The following is a 27,202-nucleotide window of genomic DNA, read 5'->3' as shown; positions in this document are numbered from 1 at the left end:
CTGATCTGGCCTGACTAGCATCTTTTATTTTTGCATATATATATTTATCTCTGTACATATTGTACATTTCATTTCTGGACATGGTGTATACTTTATTCTGTATACATGTTATTTATTGTGATTACTGCTTGCCTTTCTTTCAGCACTGATGTGGGAGAGTATAGGTAAGCATACTGTGTACCAAAGAAAAAACATCCATCCATTAAAAAAATATGGACAATTTTCAAACTACTGGCAGGAAAAAAGAAGGGGGGATCTGAGAGGAGGGGGAGGGGATATGAGGCATTGCTTTAACATGCAAATTTGAGATGTAGCTGTTTGCTCCTGCATTTAACATGCATATATAGCCATATTTATATAGCTGCACAGTGGTTTGCTGTGAATTTGAAACAATATTCTGCCTTTCCAGAATCACTAGTACGTAACTTTGGTGTTAAAAGCCTGTTTTGATAGAAAAGAATGGGCTTCACATAGAGGAAGATTATGCATTTTCTGTTCAATAACACAGGGATGACTCTATCAGCATGATCATGCACAACTGGCTGTAGGTTGATGTTAAGAGTGGGGCCTACAGAGGATAAATCCTGACCTCATGGCTTCCACATGACAATGGAGCCTTGCATAGATTGATAATGAAGGACCGTGCTTTGCCCCTAGACCTTGAGATAGTCCTATTACATGTGATAAATGGCCATGTTCATGAGGCCAGTGAAAAAGAATCACAGTGAAAGAGCGACGCTGATATTGCCCATGGAGCTGCCAACAGATCTGTATCTGGGTTAGGTTTGCTACAGATTTTGGCCATGTGGATCAAATTAAGCTACAATAGGGACGCAGTGGCTTTATTTCACTTAGGAGTCTAAAGCAATTTGAATTTTCAATTCATTTATATTTAGTGGTAAAAAAAAAAAAAGAACAAAAAGACATTATTTAACCAGACGTGAGATTAAACAAGGAGCTGGGGTGGAGATGGGTTTCAAAGCAGCTTGCAGATGTATAGGGCAGACTAAGGCAGCTAAAATGACATACTCTAAAAGGAGGAGAAGGAGGGTACCATCTCAGCTGAACTGCAAGAATTATGGCTCTACTTGGATCCAAATTCTTCTTTTATTAATTTGATCAAACTAACAGTCCCACATAAAAAAAAAAAACGTTAAAAAATCAAAGGAAAAAACTGCACCTGATCTGGTGTTTTCGGTACACCTATAAAAAAACAGGATAGTTTGGGTCCTTTAAAGAGAAGGGTCACTGCAAATCAATACAAAGCTGCTCTGAGTGATCGCCTTTATCCTTTGACGAAGCATTTCTATCGTCAGGGGAGCAATCTCTTTCTTTGGGTCACTGAATGGTTTGATAAATGTGAAAATTAAGTTAACCACATGTTATGGCCTTTGCCCCACCACATCTCAATCCACCGACGCATACATATAGGATTTTGAAGGAACATGTTGGACAGGGTTCTTCAGCAAGATCGTGAAGACACCCAATGAGGGATTGTCTTCAGGACTAATGATGTTGTTTATTGTGTTTTTCATTGTGTGATTCATTTTCAAATCATATAAACACTAATAATAAACACAAGGTCTAGGAAACATTTCGCTCATCTTTACCGAATCCGTTATGTTTCCATCCCACTATATGGATAAACAGCTTATATGAAGTAGTCTCCAAAGACTTCGTAAAAGTGTAAGACTGCTACTGTGAAAGCATGAAAGTAAAGTTTTGATTAAAGCTAAAATGAAGGCCGTCTTCCAGCATACAGTTGGGCTTTGACAGGTGGTGGGAACAGTGGGAATGTCACCTCAAACCTTCAAATTTTGATCCGTGGCCAAGTTTCACTGAGATTTCATAAAAGTTTACACTTGTTTCTTGTGCCGGCTATGTTCCAAACCCCCCTGAGTACACACCGCTGCAAACCTTCATAATTAAACCAGCACAGCATGTAAGAGAACCCCGGTGTGCAGAAGCTCAAAGACCTCGTCGTGTTCTTGGTGCTCGGTGATGACTGATGCACGGGCGTGACCACCGAGCCCGTCATTTCTCCTTTTAAACAATTACTACTTTTACGAGACAATAAGAACACATAGTTACGGTTTATTTACAAGCGAAGATTAAGATCGCTGTAGGCCTGTGTACACGCCGCTGTGAAAGCATGAACAAAGACTTCAGAAACATCCTTGAGCCTGTATTTACTCAGGGCCAGTCTTCAGAGCCAGTGAACATTTCACACATTGTGTTCTACCTTATTTTCCCCCTGCCGCCGCTGTTGTTCTCGTCTCTTTCCACCCTCAGCCATCACCTCTCCTATCACTCCATTTCTTCACCCGAGGGTCCTGTGTTCGCCAAGAGGTCCCACTCGTGGCAAGGTCTGGCTCTGCCTTTGCTTGCTCTCCTGTACTTTCTCACCTCTTCCCTCTGTCTAGTTATTTCTATCTTTTCCCTGCCTTCATCTCTCTAACCCCGGGCTCAGCTCGGGCTGGGGGGGCTCAGCTGCCCGAGCAATACGAATTGATCACCCAGAACGAAGGAGAACAGGAGGAGACAAGGTGGGGCAAGACAGAAGAAAGAAGAGGGAGGACCAAAAAGAGGCGATCCTAAAAAAACCAAATTAAATAAAAGAATAAAACTGCTTTCTGCTAGGTACATAAGTATAAGTATCATCCTGCTTATCTTCTCTTTCCTGCCTGTACCTCACCCAAGAGGAGAGGATTGTGGGTAGCTGATGGTGCCGGCTTTTCACACGTGAATATTTAATGAGGGGTTCATGAATAATTCAGAAAAGCAAGCATCTGCGTTTGAGCCTAAGTGGACATGTGAGGAGCAAAAACCAGACAGACCCTGACTGCTACCATTCATCGTCGCTGGAAAAAAACCCCCATTTTGATCAGTGATTATTCCGCACTGTACACGTGTGTGCGTTTGCAGATAGACTGCTTCCTAAATGAAAGGCTATTACAGGCGTCCCAGTCCAGCCGAGTCCTCCTGCTACTTTCGTATTCTGTTAAGCTCAGAACGGCGGACTGAAAACCAAATAAAAGTAGAGACATCTCTTTCTAACACTCTCTCCATCGCTCTCGCTGCCACTCACTGTTCAATCTTCAGATCTCATTCCCATATTTTCTCCAGCCGCCTTCTCTCCTCCATTTTCATGCTTTCATCTGTCTCCTTCCCCTCTCCTCCATCACTCACTGCACCTCTCCCTCTCTTCACCCCCTCTGTCAGCTTGTTACTGGCCCTTGCTGGACTCTGGTTAGGACATCGTGTTCCAGTTAACGTGGATCCCAACTCTACCTGCAGTGGGCTGCAGTGCCCTAATGCTCGCTGACCTGTTTTAGAAAGACAATCTGACTCAAAACACACAAACTCATCGTGCGAGGGTTTTTCAGCTCAGCGCTTTTTTTATTTTTCAATTTTTTATTTTTATTAAACATCTATTTACCCTGAATCAAGAGTAGAATTCAGATTAACCTTTTAGCACAACCTTCACTTTTTACTCTCTTTATATGCATGTTTTGTCAGGTGTTTCACATATATTGTCATTTCCAGGATAAAGAGGCCTATTCACAAATACCATCATGTGAAAACGCGAGCGGTGCCAAGAAAGAAAGATGGCTTGAGTATGAGGACACTTTGTGAAAAAGAAAAAGAAGGTTATTATGGTGATTCAAACATTTTTTTACCTTCACAGTATGTGAAGATTCACGTGCAGCAAATATTAGCATAAGAAAGAATAGAGGAAAATGTCAGCAGTTCAGGGATTAAACAATATACAGCTGAGGCTTAATACCACTTCTTAATATCGACATAAATGTTAAGGACTAAAAAGAAGCTAATTTTGTGTATGTTTCATTTTGGTCTTCTTGTTCTTTCCATTTGGATTGAATATGAGTTGCACTGTCCACAGAGCTCGTGTCCTTGGGTAATAAAGTAGTACTAATCTAGTACTGTAACCACTGATGCAGAGTGCCAGTCATATCTAGCGCACCCCCCCCCCCCCCCCCCCCCCCCAAAAAAAAAAAAAAACCCTCTGCTCATACACAAACAAACCGCTGACATGAGAAAATACTACCCAACCATTTTCATACAGTCAGATTGTCAAATCTGCTGGCATGTCAGATTTATACACGATGGACTTTGGCGTTGGTGTTATGATGAGAGGGATTGAAGCAATAGTGAAACAGGCCAATTCTTCAAACACGGCAATCTGCAAAATTCAGCTTACTTCCATTTTTATTAACATTGTCAAATCAGAACAACAATCACCTCAGGTAATACAGGGAACACCTCAAAAATTAGATGATCCCTATGAGCAGGCACTTGGCGACAGTGGAAAGGAAAAACTTTCTTTCAACAGGATGAAAGCTCTGCTAGAACTAGGAAGGGTTTATAAACACTATGTAAGCATTATTTCCTACATCTACCCAAGTAGATATTAGTGCCTAAACCTAACTAGTGAGTAAAAGCAAAGGTAAAAAGTCAGAACATCTGACTATGCTTCTTCCTGGACACCGCCTAGGTATCCGAGTGAGAGGAAGCCCCGGCATAGAACCAGGACATGCTTGAGAGATTATCAGCAGGCTTGGAAATGCCTCAGTGTCCCACCAAAAAAGTTGGAGAAGGTGGTCGAGGAGTGGGAGGTCTGAACATCTCTGCTTAGACTGCTCCACCCGTGACACAGACCCCGATAAGCTGTAGAAAATAGAAGAACAAAGTTCTTAATGGAACGCGTGACGAGGTCAAACCTTTTGACCTCCAACCTGCAGGCCTGCCAGGGTATAAACACCAAAAGACTCAGCTTGTACTTATTCTATTGATGTCTGACAGAAGAGAGGAACGCTGCACCCTGGGATGAGACAGTAGTGTAAATTCCTCAACCAGGCTTTTTAAGCTTTTCCCAACCCCACACTTCATTAGATTACTCTTATAAGATTCATGTAACAAGATTACTGATGTTCCTGGCAAACAGTATAATAAGAACCACACTAAAACGACTTATACTGATAACATTGTGAGCCGCAAAGGGGAACAATGATCAGCACTTTGATGTTGATAGCATATTAGCTGTAAATCCAGACGCTACCTCCAAACAGCAAAGAGACACAGTTTACATACTCAAGCTGCTGGAGAACCACACCAGTGAAATCCGGGTTTGACAAGACGTTAACAGGAACTGAAGTTTGTTGCTTGTGGCTATTTGTTGGAGTCTTTCCTCTGAGCTATGCACATTTACACATCTGGCAACACAGCAACAATTTCATTAATTATTCATAACTAATTATTTTACCCTCAGCCAGGACCTTATGTTAAATGTTTTCTGTAATGTCACCTAGGTAACCAAATGGGTGGCGACAGCCCTTAGTGATGGATGCATACATGTCGTGAGATCGCGATTTCTTTTGAGACTGAGGGAAAAGTCTAAATTAGAAGAAGTATCGGCAAGATCTAAAGTGCAAAATGAATAAATGGGCAATGATCCAAGACAGACATGTGAGCCGAAGTATTTACTGTAAAGAGTTTAGTGCGCTTGATGACTGTCTGTTCTAGTTTGGCAGAGAAGGATGAGTGCAATTTTTAACTTGTTCAAAGTGGAAAAACAACATCACGTGCTTCTGACCTCTAGAGTCACATGCACACATAGACTACACACACAAATTCCACATTACAGGACATCGTGATCAAGTCCAACACTGTCGAGCAAATACCTCCTGACCTGTTCACTGACCCTCACACACTAATGTCTGCACCGGTGGTCTCGACATGACATGTGTGGGTCTGTCTGTATCTCTCTCTCTCTCTGCACACACACACACACACACACACACACACACACACACACACACACACACACACACACACACACACACACACACACACACACACACTTGATGTCCTCTGCCCCTGAAGAGGCCTCCCGGCTATACTGTGCTGCTGTCTGCTAGTTTTAATAGTCTCTGCTAGACAGGCCTGGACAACGCTCAGCCGCGCTGAAGTAGAAATGCATCGCTGCTGACGAAGAAAGACCTCGTATCTGCAAACTCTCAATACGCTCTTTTTGGGTTAATTCTGTGATATTTTAAAGGCTTGTATCAAGTTATGCTACACATGAGTTTCTATGGCAGTAAAAAGCTCTGAAATTTGGTTAAGTTACAGCCCTAACCTAAAGCTTTATGTGGTTTCAAGCGGCTCTTTGAACAATGTAACACAACCTTTAGACTTAATTTAAAATCCTGCGAAAACCAGTGTATAAAGGATACTGCTAGGAAATGCTAGTGTCATGTAGGAATACAGGAAGCGTGTGTCTATATTTTTTAGGATCACTAAGGATCAGGTGACCCTGAACGACCCTGTAGTTTCTGCTATAGGCTCAGGCTGCTGAGGGACTTCCCATGATGCAGCAAGCATTCCTTCCTCTCTCCACTCTTTTGACTACTGTTGTGTTTACATGTCACTATTACATGCCATTAATTTTTATCTAGAATCTTCCACAGTTATAGGAATTTTAACGTTTAACCTATTTTGAGAACACCCTCTTTATTCTGATTTTCCCTTAGGACAATGTTAGAGGATCCGGATGAAGTTAATATCCTAAACAATAGGATCATGTTGTGTGCTGATTATTATCAGTATTTTTATTATGACTTGGTGAACCAAAGACATTTTTGTGCGAAGAAGAAGTTATTTTCATTCTAGTTTGTATTTTGATCCCCTTTTATTTTCCTCCTGGTTTTGCCTTGTTTTCCTGTTAAAAGGGAGTTCTTCCTCCCCACTGTTACCCAAGTCCTTGCTTATAAGGTATCGTGTGATAGTGTGGGTTCCTTATGATATAAAGCAGCTGAGACAAGTCTTGCTGTGTTATATAAATAAGACTGAGTTGAAACTCAGTCGCTCGACTGCTTCATAATGCGATTTTACTAGATTCAGAAGAATAATTCTTTGTAAGGTGGTGGGTTGTATACATGTCTCTACCTGACGTCTGGGATTTTTACACTTTCACTTCACTTTTCACTTTTAATTTCGCTTTCCTTTTTTGGCTTCTCTTTTTCTGTCATTGTCTGGGTGAAAAATACTCCCTTTTATAATAATAAACCACGTGTTACCATGCAAACTTCCCACAACAGTGAGAATACAAGCAGAGCACCATGCGTACGGCCTTACTTTGTCTCTTTCAGATGTTTTGAACCCCACTGGACCACGCTGCATGTTAAAAAAGACACCAAAGTGGTACTCTGTGCATTAAAATGTGTCGGCTATACTTCCAGACAACGTGTCGGCCACACTACCATGTCTCTGCACAACTTTGGTACGTGCCCCAAGCTGAAAAAGCAGTGCTTCATTACTCTTTTGAGGGTTTAATAAGTTTGGGAAGTAAAAGAAAAATATACCTCAAGGGAGCGTATAATCCTTGGAGATGCGTGGTAAAAAAAAAATAAAAAAATCCCTGTATAGTTCAGCCCAGACCCACAAAGGTGTAATGTTCTATTGAATCACAAAGTAAACCCCCCAAAGCTGCTCTTAGTTGTACACTGTGCAGTGATTTCTCCTCTCAATGCAAATGGAGGATGGAGGGATATTCTCTGGCCACTCAAAACAGTGTCCGCTCCACCTGCAGTGCATCGGAGCGTGCTCCAACTGTAATTGGCCATCGCATCAGTGACAGACAGAGGCCCTCCATTCATCACAACCCCCTCCTCTCTTTTCCATTCGTCTCTCTCTCTCTCTCTCTCTCGGTCCCGTCGTTGCCAACTCGGGCCAATCTCACCCTCACTTTCCAATTTCTCCCCTTGCCTTCTCCCCATCCTCTCGTCCCTCCTCCACCACCTCTGTCCTCTCCTTCTCCTCCCTCCCTCTCTGCTCCTTTTCCTCATTAAAGCGGGACCCAGGCAGTAGCGGTCACTGCCTCTCATTTATTTTCATTTGAAACTGGTGCAGCTCCACTGATCCTCTGGGGCTGCAGGAGAGAGGGAGTGGGATGGTGTCATTCTGATAACAACCGTCACACATACACACCTCATACACACTCACACAGATGTACACGCACACACTCCAAAAAAAGAAAGGAGGAATATAACGCATCTGCCGCACATGCACACAGCGGAAATTCACTCATGCGCACGCAAACACACACACACCCAGGCATACAAAGGGATGTGCATATGCATCCGCCTGCAAATAGATGCACTTTCACACCCATTTCAATTCATTTCACGCACATATTCACACATTTCATGTACCTGCAAGCTCCCGTGCTCTGTTCCCTCCTTCCTCTTTCACATATGCACCCTCTGCCTTCACCCTCCCCTTCCTTGATTGTGCGATTTTGAGAAGGTGATGATAGCAGGGTGTGAATCAGGGGCGATAAACCTGCGCCTATTGTCACCTGTATGATTGCGAGTATTGATCTGCGCCTGGGCATGTGATGCACGTGCGCGCAGGAGTAGTCGCCCTCGCTCGCCCTCACTTCCTGTACGTGTGTGCCCATGCATTGTATTAGAGTCGTGTCGAGAGCGGCCCTGCCTGACACTCTTTGATTGAAAAGGTGCTCGGCAGATTAAATCGTTGTAGCGCGGAGACGAGGTGCGCTCCCTTCACAGAGGCTTCGATGGCTGGTTTAGCAGATTCAAGAAGGCTGGAGGGGAGGAAGGGGGAGGAGGGAACAGAGGCCGTTTTAACGCCCATTGCCCTGACCCATCTGGGAAAATGGGAGTGAGAGGCAGTGACTCTAAACCAACGGTCATAGCTCTAATAGAAGCGTAATATCCTCCACACCATTAGATAGGCACACTGTGTGGGGTGAATGAGAAGGGCTGCTTGGTTTTACTGCCAGCGCTCCAAGAGGAAAGAAAGAAGAAGGAATAGGAGGGGTGGAGCAAAAGAGGACTAATATTAGCTCACATAAGCAAACTCTCAGGGGAAGATGTGCTGATTATTTCTGCAAGTTTCCTCTGACATGAGTTCTCTTTACTTCAATTTATAAAACAGTCGGTAAGGTTATAGTGTGTTAAAGCACACTGGCTCTGAATTGAAATATTAACTATTTGGCTCCAATTCTGGAGGGTAGTCCTGGTGCAATTTGAGGTAGAGGTCTAAATGACCTCACTTTAGTTCCCTAGTAAGAGTCAAACTCTGCAACTGTGGGCGACATAGTTTTCAGTGCACCAGGAGTGTCAAAGATATGGCCCGTGGGCCAGAATGACGCCACCAAGAGTCCAACCTGACCCACTGGATTGGTACGAAAACTGAGAAAGAATAAAAAGTCCAAGTGTTATTTCCTAAGGATTTTGAACCAGGAAGCATTGACATGCAGGCTATTAAGAATTAGAGTAGCTGTCAGAACTTTGTGAGCTCTGAATCATCATCAATTTTATCGCTTTTTACCGACAAAGACATAATTGGACATAATCGCACACCAGAATAAGTGACTAGCACGTCAGGAAATGTACTTTTTTAAGAACACATGACTGGAACTCCCACACAGTCTTGCCCACTGTTGAAATATTTATTAAATCACAAAGTTTTGGTCTGTAAGTGCAGGAGTTCCAATCAGCTAATAAATCTGCTGATGAACTAAACTGGCTTCACCTTTGATATCTACTGTGAAATCTTTTCGAGACACTTTTGGAAAGTTGGTGGATTCCTTGGCAATGTTTTACGAGACCTGCAGTGCTGCCATGTTACTTCTTTTTTTCTCTTTTAGCTTTTTTTACTCTCATGTAGATGCAGCGGCGGTCCTAGCCTGTTTGGCGCCCTGGGCGAACACTCCCCCTTATATTTATTGTTTGTTTACTTGCACTGCTGTAACTGGAGCCTCGTCGTCTCGTCTCTCTATATACTGGACTGTATGTAGCGGAGATGACAATAAAGTTTACTTTGACTTCAGCAGCGCGCAGGCACACCGAGGGCTCTCGCGCTCACTTTTCGTGTATAGAATTTTGAAAAAACATCGGTGCAAAATATAAGTCTGTATCATAATGTCTGGTGTTTTCGTGTTTGTTGGTTTGTTTCTATTTTGTTTTATTTTGCGAGTTGGTTATTAGATGCTGCTCCAGCCAGCCAGAGAATCCCCCGCTGCCCCGCCCTCTCCTCCCTGTGCCGCAAGCAGCAGGCGCACCTCGCAAACGGAGGGCGCCCTTACTCCCAGCAAATGGGCGATAGAAAACCGATCAGTGCCTGTGCCATCCCCAGTATGCGCTGGCATGATGTCGGGGCAGCATGAGTACAAGCATTTTTTTTTTTGCCGATGCCCGTGATGCCGCCCCCCACCACGATGCCGCCCCGGGCAACCGCCCGTGTCGCCCGTATCTAAAACCGCTACTGTGTAGATGAATCATTGTTTTTTAGTGAGGCTGGGAGTCAGCAGCTAGGTGGCATTCACGAATTTTGACACTCTTTGCTTTCTGTATTTTTAGTTCCTATCTCTGTATTGTCCTAAGACTGAGACACTAAATGGATAAAGTCTAAAATGTCACAGAGTCTTCTGTACTGGATCAACGATAACAATTTTAACTACATAGCTACTGTTTTATTTCATAACCACTCTGCTGGAGGAAAGCCCCAAATTAATTACTGGTATCTGTCATCACTAATCTGCTGCAGTGGACTTTGTCGTTTGATGTTCACGCTATCTCAACCCACCGCACCACCTATAAACCCTCACATGTGCTAAACCACTGGAAAATATCCCCCATGTTTCTCACTGGGAGAAACTGCTTGATGCAGAAAGCGCTCAAAGTCATATTTTTCATCGGGAAATTGCAAATGAAGTGCATGCCTCAAAAGCAGTTTCATTTGTCACCCAATGAAGCATTCACCGATTCAGTCAGTAAATTATGGTGCAATAAATTACTACCTGCAAACATCAATGAAATATGTTGACTCGTTGCAAAACAAGTCAACCTCAGCATGACTGTTTTTCATGATCAGGTGCGCAGCAGAAGCTTGTTTCAATCTTGTATGCAACAGGAGGGGAGTTCAGACAAAGTGTGACTGGTAGGGGAAAATTTATCTGTAATGGAAACTTTAAAAATAAAAATGATTCACTTTGAAAGGCGGGAATGGAGGGGAAAGGCTAGAGAGAGAAAAGTTGGGCATCTCCACTGCTTGGCTCATATTTTGAAAGCAGGGATGCTTCTTTCCTTCCCATCCTCACTGCTGTCACTTCATTATTCTCCTGTTTCAGTTTCTCGTAACTTTTCCCAGCAGTTCAACATACAGAACAAGAACAGGCATTTCTCCACCATCTCCCGCTCAGCCACCATCCCTCCATAAGACATGCAAAAGAAATTGCACAGATTTCAGTAAATAAATAGCAAGTACAAATTCAAGCTTTGTTAGTTGGACACAGTCAAATGGTGAGTGGTTGAGTGGGTGCGTTTGGTCTTCTTACCGAGATCCCCCATTCCATCTGTACTCTGTTTTTCTTCATTTTAAACAGCCAATGCCACAAAAAAGTCTCGCAAATCATTTTCCACCACTGGTGATGAATACTGATGAAAACTTACAGTACATATTTTTACATTGCAATACAGTGTTTTAAATATAATATATTATGTTATAAACCTTAAAATAATTATATAAAAGAAGAATCTTCCAAAATGAACAAGTTTATAATTAAAAAGTAACTGGCAACAAAAACAATTATAAGATTCAAATGAGACTTTTATGGTCTATAATAAATTGTTAAATAACTCAACTATGGAGTTAGACCGCCATGTTAAAATGCCCCGAATTTATAAAGAGAATAAAAATCTTTACAGCCTTTTTATTTTGGTTTTTATAACCAATTAACAACTGTATGGGAAATGTTTTTGATTTATTTACTTGTAACTCACCTGTTTAAATGATTATTTCAGGCATTGCAACCTCAACTGACAAGTGGGTGCTGCTTGCTGTCTGCAAGGCTTTAGTTTAGCTCGTATGAATTCAAGCACTGGATATTTGATCATTCTAATACACACCAAAATATGTGCGCTACAGTTTTTAGTGAAGGACACTTTGGTATATTTTTTGTATGTCAGTTAGCACTGATCAGTGCCATACAGTCTGTTGGGGTTTTGCAGGCTTCCAGTTCAATTCAGTTTTCTTTATTTAGCGCCTAATCACAACAGTCAATCTTAAGGTGTTTTATATTGCAAAGCTACGACCCTGCAACAATACAGAATATCCCAACATTCAGACGACCACCTATGAGCAAACACTTGGCGACAGCGGGAAGGAAAAACTTACTTTTAACAGGAAGAAAACTCTGACACAACCAGGCCCAGGGAGTGGTGCCCATGTCCTGCCACCGGTTGGGGGTGAGGGACGAAAGACAAAATACGAACACGTCTGGATTAAACAAAATGATACAGTGGTGGCCACAAAAGCTAATTTCAAGCTTCACAAGTCTACAAGCCAGTGGGTGGCTTCATCTCAAATCTTAAACAATCAGGGAGCATTAAAAGTCTTAGGTGAAATAACGGACATCTTTATAGTTTCATCAGATAATAGTGTTTGTGTGTGTGTGTTATTGTGTAGGTCCAACAGAAAAATGTGGTGTTTTTTTCTTACTTTAAGACATCAGAATTCTATTACAAGCTTAAGAATCAGCATTGACATCATTAAATGCTACAACTCTTGACACCAAGGAAGCGAGTAAGACTATAAATCATACATATTCATGTACATGTGGGTGGAATAATACGAAAATGTAAATTAGCTGAAAGGCAAACACAGCGACTGCATGAAAAACATTGTATATAAATAAAAACAACCGAACTGTGAGTGAAGTCAAAGGTGAATGACACTGACCAGCCAGATGTTTAATTTAAAAGCAGTAGAGGCAAAAAAATAATAATTAAAAAAAAATACTGTTAGCGACCATTTATTTGCTAATCCTTCAGCTTTAACTGCTTGTAGTCCACACAATGCTGCTAACACAGCAGGAGGAGGGGTGAATGGAGCGGAAGATAGAGAACAACAACAAAAAAAGCAGAAGTACAAGCATTGGATGTTACGCTTGACTGGGCAAACAGTTGCAGGGAAGCAGTGAGAAATATCCTGCCAGCTAACAACACTGTTAGGCTGAAGGTCCGGGTAGGAGGTGTTGCAGTGAAACCTGCTAGACGTCAAATCTCCAGAAAACACAGGAATAAGCCAGCATCTGGACTTTGTTTAGGTTCCCCCTCCACACACACACACACACACACACACACACAGACACACACAAAGATGCTCATGAACCTCGCTGATGCCAAAGTAACCATGCAGCAGAGGCACGCCCTAGCTGGAACGCATGGAGGCAGCATCTGGGTCAGAAAAGAAGTGCTCGCATGTGCGTTGTTGTATGCGTGAGCACAGATGCGTGTGCGTGCGAGTGTGTACCTCAGCAGCAGCTCGTCAGCTCTCATAGATCCCGCACCGGCGGCTGCAGGAGGGGGGCGGCAAGTGGCATCATCACACACTCTCCCCACAAAGCCCAGCTCGGACGAGTGCTCCAACATTACAAGCAAACTAATGCACTTTATCAGGATACAAGCTGGCAACTCTTTTCTTTCCTCCTCCTCTTTTGTCCTCTGTTCCTCTCTTCCCTTTTCCCCCCACTGCTAGACGTTTGCAACAAGCGGCCTCTCTTTGCTTCTCTCTCTTCTGCCTTGTTCCTCTCAGCCTCTCTGCCGTTGTTCCCTCTTCTCTCACAGAGAAACAAGCGTCCCCCCTCACCCCCACCCCACTCTCCACCCTCCTCTTCTTCCCTATCTCCCCCTCCCCGTACCCCCCACTCTCTAACTCTCTCTCTCTCTCTCCCTGGTAGAGCAGCAGAGCAGTGGAGACCCCGCTGGCTTGCCTAGCTGAAGTAATCCCCTGTGACAGCTCAGCTCATGTTGTTATGTTGTGGGCCTATTTGAGTCTAATACTACAGCTCTGGAACAACCTAGCCCCAGTCCAGCTCTGGACTGCCTGCATGACCACTGGGCACGGCCCAGTCCGGCACCGAGCCACGTCGACAATGCCCACTATTCGCATTTACTGCACATCATCTCTGTGTTTCTGGCACAGCTCAACCCGGGCTCAGACTCCAGATATAGAGCTGCAGACAGAGTGGAAAATAAACCAACCTTAACTCAGCTTTACCACCCTTTTATGAAGTTTTTATGAGGTAAATAAATCGTATACATCACAGTAAAGTTGTGTTGCGCCGATGGAAGGAGGCCAAGTACAGCATGAAGTCAATTGTGCACTGAATTTTCACAGTTTATTAAGACGGAATATAAATAACCTCAATGCAACAAGATTAGCATATCACAAATATATGCAATTTCCACAGCCTCTGGTGTAGCTCACAGCCTCCTGACCACTTCCAACTCCCACTATTTAAAAGAGAGTCGAGCATGTGTGATCCGTCCTTGATATTGTATTTTTATTGAACTGTTATTTGCAGGAACTAGTTTACAGCTCAGAACATTACTGATTTGGCCGTACCATCCTGGCAATACTCGGGCGTCTGAGCAAATATCCATAAATCCTGGTGTTAATTCCAGGTCGTGGAAGAATTTTTGGCGCCTGATTCTGTCAGAGTTTCACCAAAATATATAACCTTTTATGAAAAAAACTGGGTCTGCCAATAAGAAGCATCATTCTCACCTCAAGCAGCCTAAGCTTTCCAGAAAAGTGGAGCAAAAATAAAAAATAAAAGTCTGGGGCGAAGCGGTTTAGTCTCCAGAGAGAAAAGGCTCTCATGGGGAAAGAAATTGGATGCTTTCTGGAAAAACATGGCTGAAAATGTTGGACCTGCAACTCTTTCTTTAAAAATAAAGGAAAATCTCAAAAAAACATTTATTTTCAAATATTTCAACCTTTTACTGCACAATTTAGTGCAAAGTTATGAATTCTAACTTTCTTAGGATCTATTTCATGTATGTTAATGGACAGTCAGAATAATGACTGACTGCACTCTGATTAAAACCAAGCTCAGAGTTTTATTTAATATTTCTCCTCAGACGTCCCACTCTAACTGTCCAAAGCCTCCTGCAAGTACAGGCTGCGTTTTCGAAGGGCCAGCCTCAACTCCAGAGAGACGGCTCGGTCCAGCAGATCATGCCCAGCACGAGGCAGCCCAGACAGGCATGTCTCAGTGAACAGCCCTCCCGAAGGAGGCCCTGCCATATCAGGCTCCATATACCTGGCACATCACAGCATCTCCTCCCCATAGGAGGCTGGGGCTGAAGACACAGGCAGGGAGCTTCTGATTAAAAATTCATCTCTCTGTTTATTATGATTTATGCATGTTTCAGTGAGCCAGGAACGAAAAAGAGAGGAAAGGAGAACAGCTTCATTAGTGCATATTGTGTGTATGTGTGTGTCGGTATCATGCCCATGCTTGTTTGTGCACTGTGTGTGTGTGTGTGTGTGTGTGTGTGTGTGTGCGCGTGCATATGTGTGGATGTGTGTGTGTGGCTAGCTGGCAGGTGGGGGATAGTTAAAATTATGGATTGTACGTGAGCTTCATTAGAATGTTTGGCATACAGGGCAAAATCGTCTGTCTTCACAAAACACCTGCATTTCACTGAAAAACAACAACAGTTGAAATCCTAAATTACCCGGCGTGCACAGGCCATCGGCATTAAAATGCAGCAGACACTTTTGCTAACTTCTAACTTAATTACCCATTTCCGCCTCTGTTGTTTACCATTCAGATCGGATCGGCCTCTCATTGCACTTTGTCTCAGCCAAAAGCGATGGCAAGCGCGCGACGGTGACAAATATTGACACATGGCGAGCTCGTCAACAAAAAAGTGGTGACAAAGAGCGTGAAATACCTGGCACTCTCACATATAATGATCTCATGGATTTTTTTTTCCTCAAAATCCAACATATGCTGCATCCACTCATGTTGCTTATGTTTATTGGTCTGAAAGCTGAATGCATAAAGAGCACAACAACCTAAAGCCTAAAAGGAGCACACAGCGGTGAATGGAATGATGCATTCAAATTACAATGCATAAATGTTGACAATGATGACTGATGATTTGTTATTTACATGGCTAATAGCTCACACTTCTGCAGGCATTCAGTTACTAAAGCTGTGCGAGGAAGCATTTATACATTAAAGCGGGGAAAAACAACTCTGCTATGAGCTTACATTTAAATATAGACCGCTACAGTCCCATTCTGAATGAAGGAATTAGAATATTTATTTTTTTCTGATAATAATTCATATCGTATCAGTTACATTATTAGGGTTGCATTAGCAAAATGTATCCTTTCCCTTCTCTTTCACAGTTAACATGCACAGCATCTTATGTACCTTGACTATTAGTCTTTCATATCATGTCCAGTGTGTCAGGTGACATGATGACAGTCCATTTTGCACTTTTGCCTCATTCTTCACATGGTTTAGGTTAGTAGACACAAGCGTCTGTGATTTCTGACTGCTGACATCAAACTGTTGACTCTGCAATCCAAGAATGTGAGTTTCCTTCTTCTACTCTTGCTGCTGTCTGGTCTCCATGACCTGCCAGTGGTCTAATCAGACGTGCTGAATCAAGAAGTGCTAACCCAAAACACCACTTTCAAATGGCCAGTGTTACCAGTTGGTAACAGTCCAACAGCCATTATACCAGTAGGCGGTTTCTTCCACTAGTTTAATAGCCAATTATCACCTCGGCGTGGTTGTGCCTACTAGTTAATCACAAGTAATAGGCAAAGTATTTTAGTATTGAAAGACTTGGACAATTTCCATCTTGTGCTTGAACAGGACTACCTGTCATAAGGTCATTCACATGTTGTAAAGATCACATTTATAGGTTACCAAAAGTATTTTCACAAATGAACTCTGGAGAATGTCTGAAGAAGCAGGCTGGGAAATAGTCTAAAGTTTCCCTTTTTCTGTAGCATAGACCAGTGGATAACCTGCATCAGATGTACTGATGAAAAACATCCACTCATTCATCCATCCTCTTGTGCTTATCCATTTCAGGGTACCTGAGTACCCAGACACGGGACAACATGCTAACTCCACACAGAAAGGCCCCAGGCACATTGTGGACTTGAGCCCAGGACCTTCTTGCTGTAAGGCTAAAGTGCTAACCACTGCACCACCATGCTGCCCTCACCAGAAAACAATAATAATAATAAAATAATAAATAAAAAAAAGCGCAAAACTAAGTTCCTAGCATAACCAACACACCAGCGAGAGCAGTGAGGGGTGAAATGATTTCAGTGTGTCAGTTGAATATTTTTGCAGTGTTTCTTGTTTTTTTTCAGTCTTGCACTTTGTAGTCGGTCCCAACGGTTGTGCACAGTGACGGCTGTGCAGATTATAACTTGTTTTGATGAAAATTATTGTAACTCATCCAATTGAATAATTTGGAAAGAGGCGTCGTGTTTTCACAACATTTCGGTTACGAGTAATTGATTTGGAAAGCTCTTAATCGGAAAGTATCTCTTTGACAGAAGTCAAAAACTCACCATCATCGACATCCGAAAAAACAGAAATATCACTCAAGTTGCCTGCATTTATTTTGGTTTATTATAACGTCTGGTTCTTCACTGCGTCTGAACAGTTGTTCTGAGGCAACAACAACAGAAAAGTGAGCATCTAACTAGCCTGCTTTAGGAGCGATAAGCTGCGCACACACCCTTTGAATCATTCTGTGAGTTGCCAGGTTGTAGTTGAAATTGCAGTGAATGGAGAGAACATTGCCAGATCATCTATAAAACAAGAGTGCGTTACAACTTCTCACGATAAAGTGTGAGAGTTTTGCAAATTCAGGGACAAACGGCAGAACAGGAGGGTCTTAAAATATGGGAAAAACGGGAGTGTTGGCAGGTGTTCAATGTCTGATTCAACGTGTTTGTCCTCAGATGCATTTCTGTCAGGTAAAGTTCAGGCTGTCGTGCATGTGTGAAAGTGGCTGGAGTATAAAAAAACTCTACTGTAGATTTTACATGCACACAGAACTCCAACAGAACGCTGTGATAAGAATGGCTGATGATGCACTTTTTTGGACTACAAGCAGGTACACGAGGGTGGCTACCAGCCAAATCTATAGGAGTGATAAATAGGCTGAGAACATTCTAAGCTGGTGGCCAAATGCAAGCGAATCTGCTGAATAAGACATCAAAACCAGTTAAATGTATAAAAAATCCATCATATTAAGGAAAAAACAAACTTCAGCAGCTCTTTAACCTCTCAGCATCCTGCAGGCTGCTAGAGAAGCACTCAGGAGGGCTCAGTTGCCTTTAGCCACATGCTAAACAACATATAACACAAACCTTAATGATCTAAACTCTTTACGCTATCCCCAAGCAGCGACCTTGTAGAGGTTGAGAGGTTAAAAACAGCATTCATTTGAATTCTAATCTAGTTGCCTTTTAATTGGCATTTTCTACACACTTCCTTACATTTATTTACCCTAACGAGGATCTCTCTGAAGGCCCGCATCAGTCTCTCTCTGTGCTTGCTGCTGGAAGCCTGCTCTCTGCATATGAGTCTGAGTTAAAGGGCTACTGCTGGAGAGCATAGAACATATGGCAGTGTACAGGACCATCAGAAGCTAAGTGTTACAGGGAACCCCCCTCCCGTCTCACGATATCTCAAATTTAGCCTTGCATTAAAAACATGGCTTTTTTGTTCTTTTTACAACATCATGACATTATGCCTTATGAAGACAAGCATCTTGTTTTTGTCATTCAAAGCAAACGGACACTGTGGCACTGACATCGCAGTAACTTGAGGCCCAGTTGAACCGAGCAGCCTCTGTCTCTTTTAAATTGTGTTTACGATTTAATGACCTATTTGTGTTTGTTGTTTCTGCCGCGCGCCTGCCTCCACTCGCTCTCTCCCATCTCTCTCTCTCTCTCTCTCTCTCACTTTGTGTCTCTCACTCCCTAACACGCTCTGACAGCAAAAGGTCAATGCCCATTGGCTACATGGGGGGTACTGAGTGATGTAAGGGGGGTTGTCATGGTAACGTGCAGGGCACGGTGCAGCGGCGAGGATGCATTTCGGTGCCAAAAACCCAAGCCCGGGAACCTGAGCGAGGATCAAAAGACTCGAGAGCTCCACTCGCAGGGCAGAAGTGCACGGGGCCGGGTCTGGACCCGGGCAAGACGCGACGCTGTTTTAACCGTTTAGCTGTTTACTAGCCCGGCAAATGGGAGGGGTCGGACTTGGCCCGTCATGACAGCGAAGCAGATCTGCATGCGAGAGACAGACAGCGAGGCCCAAAGACAGTCAGTTGTGAGCAGCTCTGGTATGTCTGTGAGCCTGCATTCTGCTGAGCTTGGCTTCACATTAATAAAAGAGGGATTACCAAAGTCTGCAGGCTCCTCTTAGGCCCCTCTCCAGCCGAGAGCTGAGTGAGGTTCGCTCGCTCAACCCCTCTGCCTCCTTCCCGCCATCCTTCGCTCCCTTTTCTTACCCTCCTCGGCATGCTGCTCACGTTCCTCCCATTCAAAAAAAAAAAAGAAAAAAAAAAGAAAAGGAAAAAAAAAACACTCTCATGTGCCTTTCCTCCTGTCTGTCTCCATCCCATTTCTCTCCACTCAACAGTACAGGAGGGGGGAAAATGCACCAAAACACAGATAAATTATTTAGATTTTTTTTCCCCAAAGAAAAAGAGGAGGAAAAAAAATGCTTGACTCTGCAGTTCGAAAGAAAAGGGAAATAGGAAAGGAGGAGGGGTGAGGAAATAAAAATTGCATTAGATACAAGATTCTGCAATCAGCCCTGCGATATGAAGAATTAATCTTATCTTACGCCGGCACACACGGCCAAGTAGGAGAGAGCCTCCAAAGACTTGGAGATGACAACGGGACAAATTCGCCTTTCCATTACGCTGCCATTCATCCATTGTGACGGCAGACACCTCGCGATAAGCGGATGTATTGTTGCCATTGACAATGTCATTATGGGACAGTAAACAAGCGACGCAGTGGAGGGTCGGGATGAACCGGGTGGGGCAAGAAGGTCACCAAGACAATCTGGAATGAAAGGATGCGAGACCCCGCGGGAGAGATAAGACTCCTCTTCGTCTTCTTCTTCTTCTTCTTCATCTATCTCTTTTCTCGCGCGCTGCAAAGCCAAGGACGGGCATATGCTTAGAACAAAGCCCCGGCACTGCCAGCGTAATCAACTCCTCTGTACTCCAGCAGCAGCAACACAATCTCCCCTGGAGGTCATCCACAGGAAAAGGCTTAGAAGGCAAAATGGCTGCAGGATCACGGGCTATTAAGATGGGAAAATAGGGTGACAGTCACCCGACCTCCCACCTCCACATTCCTCTACCAAACATGTTCAAATGTGAACAGAGATGGCAGCGCGACTGATGCCACGGCATCGTGGAGCTTATTTTTGGAATCTTTGACAACCGTTTGCAAATTACTTTAAGTCAGTGCTTCTAAAACTGTGGGGTGGGCCCCCTTGGTGGCACTGCAGGAGGGCGCGAATGGCTGGGAGAAAAACGTGCAGTGAAACTAAGCAGAATAAACACGGTTAATTAACTTAAGGGGAACAAAGGTAGAAGAGCTTACCTCGCGTTTTACAGATTTGGGGGCTGAAAATGAGAAGGCATTCGTGTGCCACAAAGTCGACCGTGCTAACGCTTCAAAGAAATTTTCCAACACTAAGGCAAGGCACTTTTTGGGCCACTCTCTGGTCTTTTCTAAAGAAAAAAGGGCAAGCCCAAATGAAATCATAAGACCGGGATTATTCTCCCTCGCAGATGTGCACACCGACAGCTGTGGATGCCACACAGACACACACAGTAGCTGTTATTACACAATTTTGTAACTTGCTTTGAGTGTGAAGCAATCATGCAGTAATTGGTCTGCATGAAAAAGTCTGCAGAAGCTGAAATTAAAAGCCTTTGATAAAACTTGTAGTTATGGTTTCCCTACGTGTGTCTGCTACCAGAGTTTGTGTTTTGTCCAGTTATTCGTTAATCATAGTCTCAGTTTACTCTTTTACTCTCTCTTCTCCTCACTGGTTGTGGTAGATAGCCGCCTGTTCCAGTTTCTGTTTCTTCTGGAAGGGACTTTCTTTTTTCCTACCTCCGCCAAGAGCTGTTCATATCAGAGCATCTGATACTTGGCATTCTCGCTAATATTATCGTGTCTTCACCTTACTGTGTCTTGGGTTGAGTGTTCTGAAATGGAGCTACAATTACAAGACTGAACTGCACTGCGTGAACTAAATCTATCCTCAGTTGATTTACAGTTAATTATGTTAGTTCTTAGCAAGCAACACTTTGAAATTACTCTTTTTCTTACATGAGTGGAGCGGGAAACACTGGTGGCACTACCCCCAGTCTCCAAATTTGTACCTGTGATATAAAGTTGAAAATCCTACGTGATTTTCTTCTCGAGTTATTGTGTTGGCTACAAATTCTTACAACCTACTGGAATATATTGGAACTTGCCTGACATTTTTTAGGAGCTGCACCTATGGTATAAGTGTGAAAATCCTAAGTCGCCTCGTTCTTGAGTTACTGTGTCCACGCTGCCCCGTTGGTTGACAATACCCCCTCTGCCTTTTACGACTGAGGATTAAAAACTAAAGTTCTCCATCTAATATTTTTAGGTCTTTTACTTACAGTACAGATTGCTGCTATGAACGGAGCCTTGTATTCACACCTACACCATGAGAATAAAAAAAAAATCAGCCTTAAACAGAACCTCACATTCTTGATGATGTTTAAAGTATAACACTGGGACGTCTTCATATACGCGCTAAGTCTCCACCCTCAGCATATGAACAGGATTGTTTATGGTTTAAACAGGTTTTCACCGTGTTTCACAAAGATCACACAAAACACTGAAGATGAAAAGACACAGCACTTACATATTCGAGGTGTGTGGCTGCGCAGTGCCTGCATTATTTACACATCTTGCCTGGTGACTGACAAGGAATCCAAAAGAATGCAGTCTTGATGCCACTGCCTTTTACTGCAGTTGTTAACAGTTCCCCGTCTCCCACTTTACCCCTCCTGTGGCGCTGTTAGCACCTACAGCAGCACAGTCTGCAGTCCTCTGTCTAAATCGAGCCTTGCTCTAAAGCGACTGTGAGAAATCCTTCTTAAGACTCTAATGCAGTTAATGACTTTCAGTACATATAAGAATGCACCAATCCAACTTCTGATCTCACAGGATGATTTAAAGTATCTACTTAATACCAGTCCTTTAGAAATACTCACTTGGAGGCATACATATCAGGTAGGAATGACCTGAAAACTGTACCACAGAACATTGATCGTTTCAGTTAAAAACACTATACAAATTCTTTTGTGATTCAAATTTTTTTCCCAGAAGGCCTAGAGAATCCCACAGTTTCAAAATGACACTAGCTGCGTTATATCCATCATCAGAGCCGACGGAGGTTTACATTATCCTCGTATGCACTAACGCCAAGCAGGTTAGCTGAGCATGGAGGTGGCAGGAGTGGTCCTGTTCCATTTGCAGACATTAGCACAGAGAGATTAATTTGTCCCCTTCCATTAGGCGGGAAAGCAGCCGTCATGGGTGTTCAATTATCCCTTAACAAAAAGAGAAATAGACAAACACAGCAGCCTTTTTAAATAATAAGCACCATGCAAGTGCATGCGTTGCATCATATGGATGCATATGTGTGTGTGGGGGTATTGTTTGCATCTAGAAGCTGGAAGGAGTGCAAAGGGTCAGGTGTGTTTTCCACAGCGGCTGACGGCTAATTACCGGCAAAGTCTGCAATTTCTACGCCTAATATTCAGCTACTCAGCGCTGAAACAGAGCAAAAGAGACGACATGAGAGGGGAAAAAAAAGAGGGATAAAGAGAGGAAGACAGATAAAGGTTGTTGTTTTGTTTAGACTTGCTGTCTTCCTGCCGCTCTCTCCTCCTTTGTGAAGATTTCGACTTCATTAGAATTATAATGAACATCAGCGAGGCTTGCTGAAATATTTTTGGCTCCTTGAAAATAAATGAATACACAAGCAAATCAATTCAAATCTGCCCATTATGCCTGTTTTCTGGGTCGTATAAAACATGCATAATGGGCCACAGTATAAGTCGCGCAGCGCTGTATGTTGCGGGAGGCCGTGATAATAAGCTAACATTAGAGGATCATTTGTCATCATTTCCCAGAATCGTTACATATTCCAGAATCAATTTCATCTGCGCGGTGACACTGACGAGCTCGTGACGGCGTATTGACGGACTAAGACGCACATCGGGACGTTACGGTGGCAGAGCTAACCGTACGGCAGAGTCATGTGGAATACTGGTATGTTTTTTGTGTTTGTGTGTGTGTGTGTGTGTGTGTGTGTGTGTGTGTGTGTGCTTGTGTGTTTCGCTGTCGTGCTCCGCTGGTGTGATGATGTTGCTGTGTAGTGAGACTCGCTAATTGGCTCACCTGTCTCTCAGCCATCTGGAGCCTCTCAAAAAAGAGGAAAAAAAAAAGTCACACTGAGTTCCCCCAACATCACACACACACACACACACACACACACACACACACACACACACACACACACACACTGAAAGGCATGCATATGTGCCTTAGCACAGAAAAAGACAAATGTGGGAACGTGCAAACAAGCGAATGAAAATGGAAAAGGAAAGTAAAAGCAAATCTAAAGATATTTTTCCCCCAGATCGCAATCTTGTAACTGTATCATTACTGCGCTTGAAGAACTAATTTCAGAAAGATCAACACCACCAACAACAACAAAAACAGTTTCTTTATAACGTGCTACAGTAATCATTCAAAACAAAATTAATGTGATAATGATTAATTATGGCAACAGCATTGTTTGCACTGGGTAGAAGTTGCTAATAAAAGAGCGCACTTGCAATCAGGACTCGATTGAAATGGATGTACAATCATAACAGCCGTATATTCTTATTGTTTTAGGAAATCACTGCAATGCAAAGAAGACCCGCCCACGAGTTCAGCTTCTCCCCATCTCAGCGAGGAAGCGTCAGCTGGAAGAAGGAACTCCACTCCAGTATCCCAGAAAACCCCGGGGCACAACGCTCTGACTGCATGTTTGTGTGTGTGTGAGTGTGTTCAGACGAATCTGCTTTAATACCTAGTCGTGTTCTGGATTGATTAAGCAGCAATAACACCGAAAAATACATTTTCCGATCAACTATTCAATATGATCCAACTTTTTCAGGGGATAAACTAGTAAATTATAAAATAATGATAATAAAAAGATGAAAATGTAGTTCCCATGAAACGAAACAAATGTACCAAAAATACAATATTAAAACAAAAATACCACGTGTTAAAAAAGTAAATAAGTAAAGGCATCTGAAAATCATTTAGGAATAGCAAATCAGTAAAAAATGACTGTGTTATATGCCTGTGTTCAACACTATACACTATTCGATGCTTGATTAAACAAAAACAACAAAATGGAAGAACAAAAACTTGTAATTATATGTTAAAATATAGAAACAGTTACAATGATACTTAAAATATTTAATAGAAAAAACGAAGTAATGACGTGTGTGTGTGTGTGTGTGAGTTTTATTCTCTCAGTGCTCTGTGTGTTCCAGGTCAATGGTCTAAATCACACATACAGAAGTCAGTCCCTCCTGGACCACTGTATGTTCACCTGCCACCCAGGCTGTCTGTGTGTGTGTGTGTGTGTGTGTGTGTGTGTGTGTGTGTGTGTGTGTGTGTGTGTTTTATCCAGAAATTGAACCCCTGTGTCACTCAAAAAAGAAAAAAACTCTCTTGAGAGAGCAGAGAGACAGATTGTGGAGAAGCGAAGGAAGAAAAGATATCTAAGAGTCCGTCCAGCTCTCTGCACACAGACCCCCCTCTCCTCTCTCTCTCCTTCCCTCCCCGTCATTAGCAATTCTTCATAATTCATGTGTTTGGATGAAAAATGGATGAACAGTGAGTGTGACACCGGCATAGCCTCCGACAATTAAAAACCCAATGAGAATTAAAATCCTGGTTTTCCTGCTGCAACAGTTTCACTCTTTTTTTCTCCTTTGGCCACTTGTAACCACCTGATTAGCATCCACTCTTTGGTCACATGATGGCACCTAAGCTAAGCTGAAAGCCACAAAAAGGGGTAGCAGAAGGACCCAGCACTGATATTTGGTCGCACATTCTGATCACGCCAAGAAGAAAAGAAGTTTTTGAAAGATGATAGAAATAACAGAGGCGAGATAAACCCGGATCCTGTCCTTTCCAACACGCCACGCTGCTACTCGACAAGAGAGAGAGGCCTGTGTTTGTTGTGTTATTAAAAATGGGAGTCATTGCCCTTATTGACGAAATGCAAAAGTTCTGGCACAAAAAGTGGGGTTAAAAAAAATGAAATGACCGGGAGTGCTTTCAGGAATCACGCTGCAGCTCCTGCTGGACGTTTTCTCACTGGGGGACAAATTAAAGCTCAGGAAGGAGCCTTTAACACCGACAACTGTCACTGCAGAGGAGAGCGGATACTCCAGCCCGTGTCTTCTGACTGCCAGTTCCTGTCTCATAAATATTCAGATGTGGGAATACTTGGGGAGGCGGGGCCAGGAGCGGCGCATCAGGCAGTCTCCGTAGCGAGTGGTGGGGGGAGACCGCTGTTGTCATGTGGCAACCGGGGAGGCAATAACGGACGCAGCGTACCGGGACGCCACATTGTGTGAATCCCTGTAATTACAGTCTCTGCTGTCTGTGTGGGTCTGGCTCTGTAAACAGGAAGTGTGAGTGCATTTGTGCGTGTCACGCGCACCTGCAGCCCTCATGCCAAAGAGGAACTTGAGGCCTTCGGAGAGCTGTTGTATCTGTTCCACTCGTGAGCTTATGCTATTCATACACTAATCAGCACTTGTTTACCACAATTGGTGCGTTTTTTTGACGTGTGTGAGCTCGCTGCTGGCACACACGTGTGTGTGTATGGGTGTGTATGTTTGTGTGTGTGTGTGTGTGTGTGTGTGTGCGCAGTGTTCCTCGCCATCTCAGGAGGTCATGTCAGAGCCAATAGTGGGTTTGCGGCTCATAATGACCGATGCTGAAAGGCATCCGTGGAGCCATGCCTGCTAATTATCAGCTGTGTGCCTTCAAAGAACATTATCAGGACAAAGACCTGCAATTATACACACTCATGCACACAATCCCTCCACACCCTTTATCACCCCCGTTTCCGGCATCAGCTCTTCCTCCTCCCAAACTGTCTTGTCTTGATTGCAGTTCTCCTCTTTTTTTAAACTCTTCTCCACACCTCTCTCTCATTTACTCCCTACGACTCCCATGATCCTCTTTTTCTCTGTCCCTGCTTCATCCTTCCAGCCTGTTTTCATTTCCTGTAGTCCCTTTATCTATCCCTATCCTCCCAATTCCAATCCTATCCTCTCTTTCAGCTCCCTTGTTGCCACTTTTCCTATCTGTTTCTCCCCAACCCCTCTCACTCCTCCTCCGCCTCCTCTCCGTCTTCCATCCTTGCCCCAGCTCCTCTTCTTCTTCCTCCTGGCCCAAAACAGGCACTTAAATAACGAGCCGGGTGTCAGTCAAACCGCCAGAGAGCTTCATTAGAGGAGGAGAGCACACAGGATCAAATTATACGCCCAGTTCTCTTTTGTGTGATTGTGCGTGTGTGTGTGTTTGTGTGTGTTTGCAGGGGATTGTGGGGGGTCGGCGGCAGTGATGGTGGTGGTGGTGGTAAAGGCACAGAGGAAGTAAACACACGTTCCGGAATGACGCAGCTGTGTGGCGGATTAGTGCCTAAGACAATACACACTGGTGCGTGTGTGTGTGTGAGAGCGCATGCGACATGCGACAGTCACAGCCTCGCTTATTTTCTCCAATCAGAGAGAAAAACAAAAGCAAACTATTTTGCCTAATTATTCACAGCCACAGCCGCCGTCGCTCGCTCTTCCTCCCGCATTTTGCCTCTTTTCTGCCAGTGTCGCATTCCGAGCCGGATCTTGTTTTTTTGATCTCAGCTGATTCACCTGCCGTGTTTGCCTGTCAGGAGCAGCTTTAGACTGATACTATTTAGAGACTGTAGTATTGAAAAATCAGCAGATGTAGAACTCATCATCGTGTAACAACATGCTATCCATTTTCTTGTCGCACTTCCAAAAGTACAAAACATTTATTTAGAGGTTAGCCTGGTTTACAAAAAACATTTATATATTTATATATATATAAAAAATAAGAGTAATATTAAAATTATAGAGCCACTGGGTTACTTAAAGGACCACATCAGTGGTCTGACACGATTCAGTCCATTAAAATCGCA

General features: G+C 43.3%; 1 protein-coding gene across 15 annotated transcripts in view; it reads right to left on the bottom strand.

Annotated features, from left to right (window-relative positions):
- Positions 1-27,202, bottom strand: part of celf2 (cugbp, Elav-like family member 2) — a 237,880-nt gene that overhangs the window by 162,267 nt on the left and 48,411 nt on the right. For 5 of the 15 annotated variants that reach the window (XM_063460429.1, XM_063460430.2, XM_063460423.1 and 2 more), the window contains exon 1: positions 13,360-13,605. The exons of 1 other annotated variant lie outside the window; for it this stretch is intronic. In XM_063460429.1, coding sequence (XP_063316499.1) covers positions 13,360-13,478 — 119 coding nt within the window. In that variant the 5' untranslated portion in view covers positions 13,479-13,605. Of the gene's footprint in view, positions 1-13,359; positions 13,608-27,202 lie in introns of those variants that run through there. 9 more of the 15 variants (XM_063460415.1, XM_063460416.1, XM_063460417.1 and 6 more) reach the window with 4 other exon arrangements.

Source organism: Pelmatolapia mariae, linkage group LG17 (assembly GCF_036321145.2).
Source record: "Pelmatolapia mariae isolate MD_Pm_ZW linkage group LG17, Pm_UMD_F_2, whole genome shotgun sequence".
NCBI lineage: Eukaryota > Metazoa > Chordata > Actinopteri > Cichliformes > Cichlidae > Pelmatolapia > Pelmatolapia mariae.
This window is presented reverse-complemented; position numbering and strand designations above follow the sequence as displayed.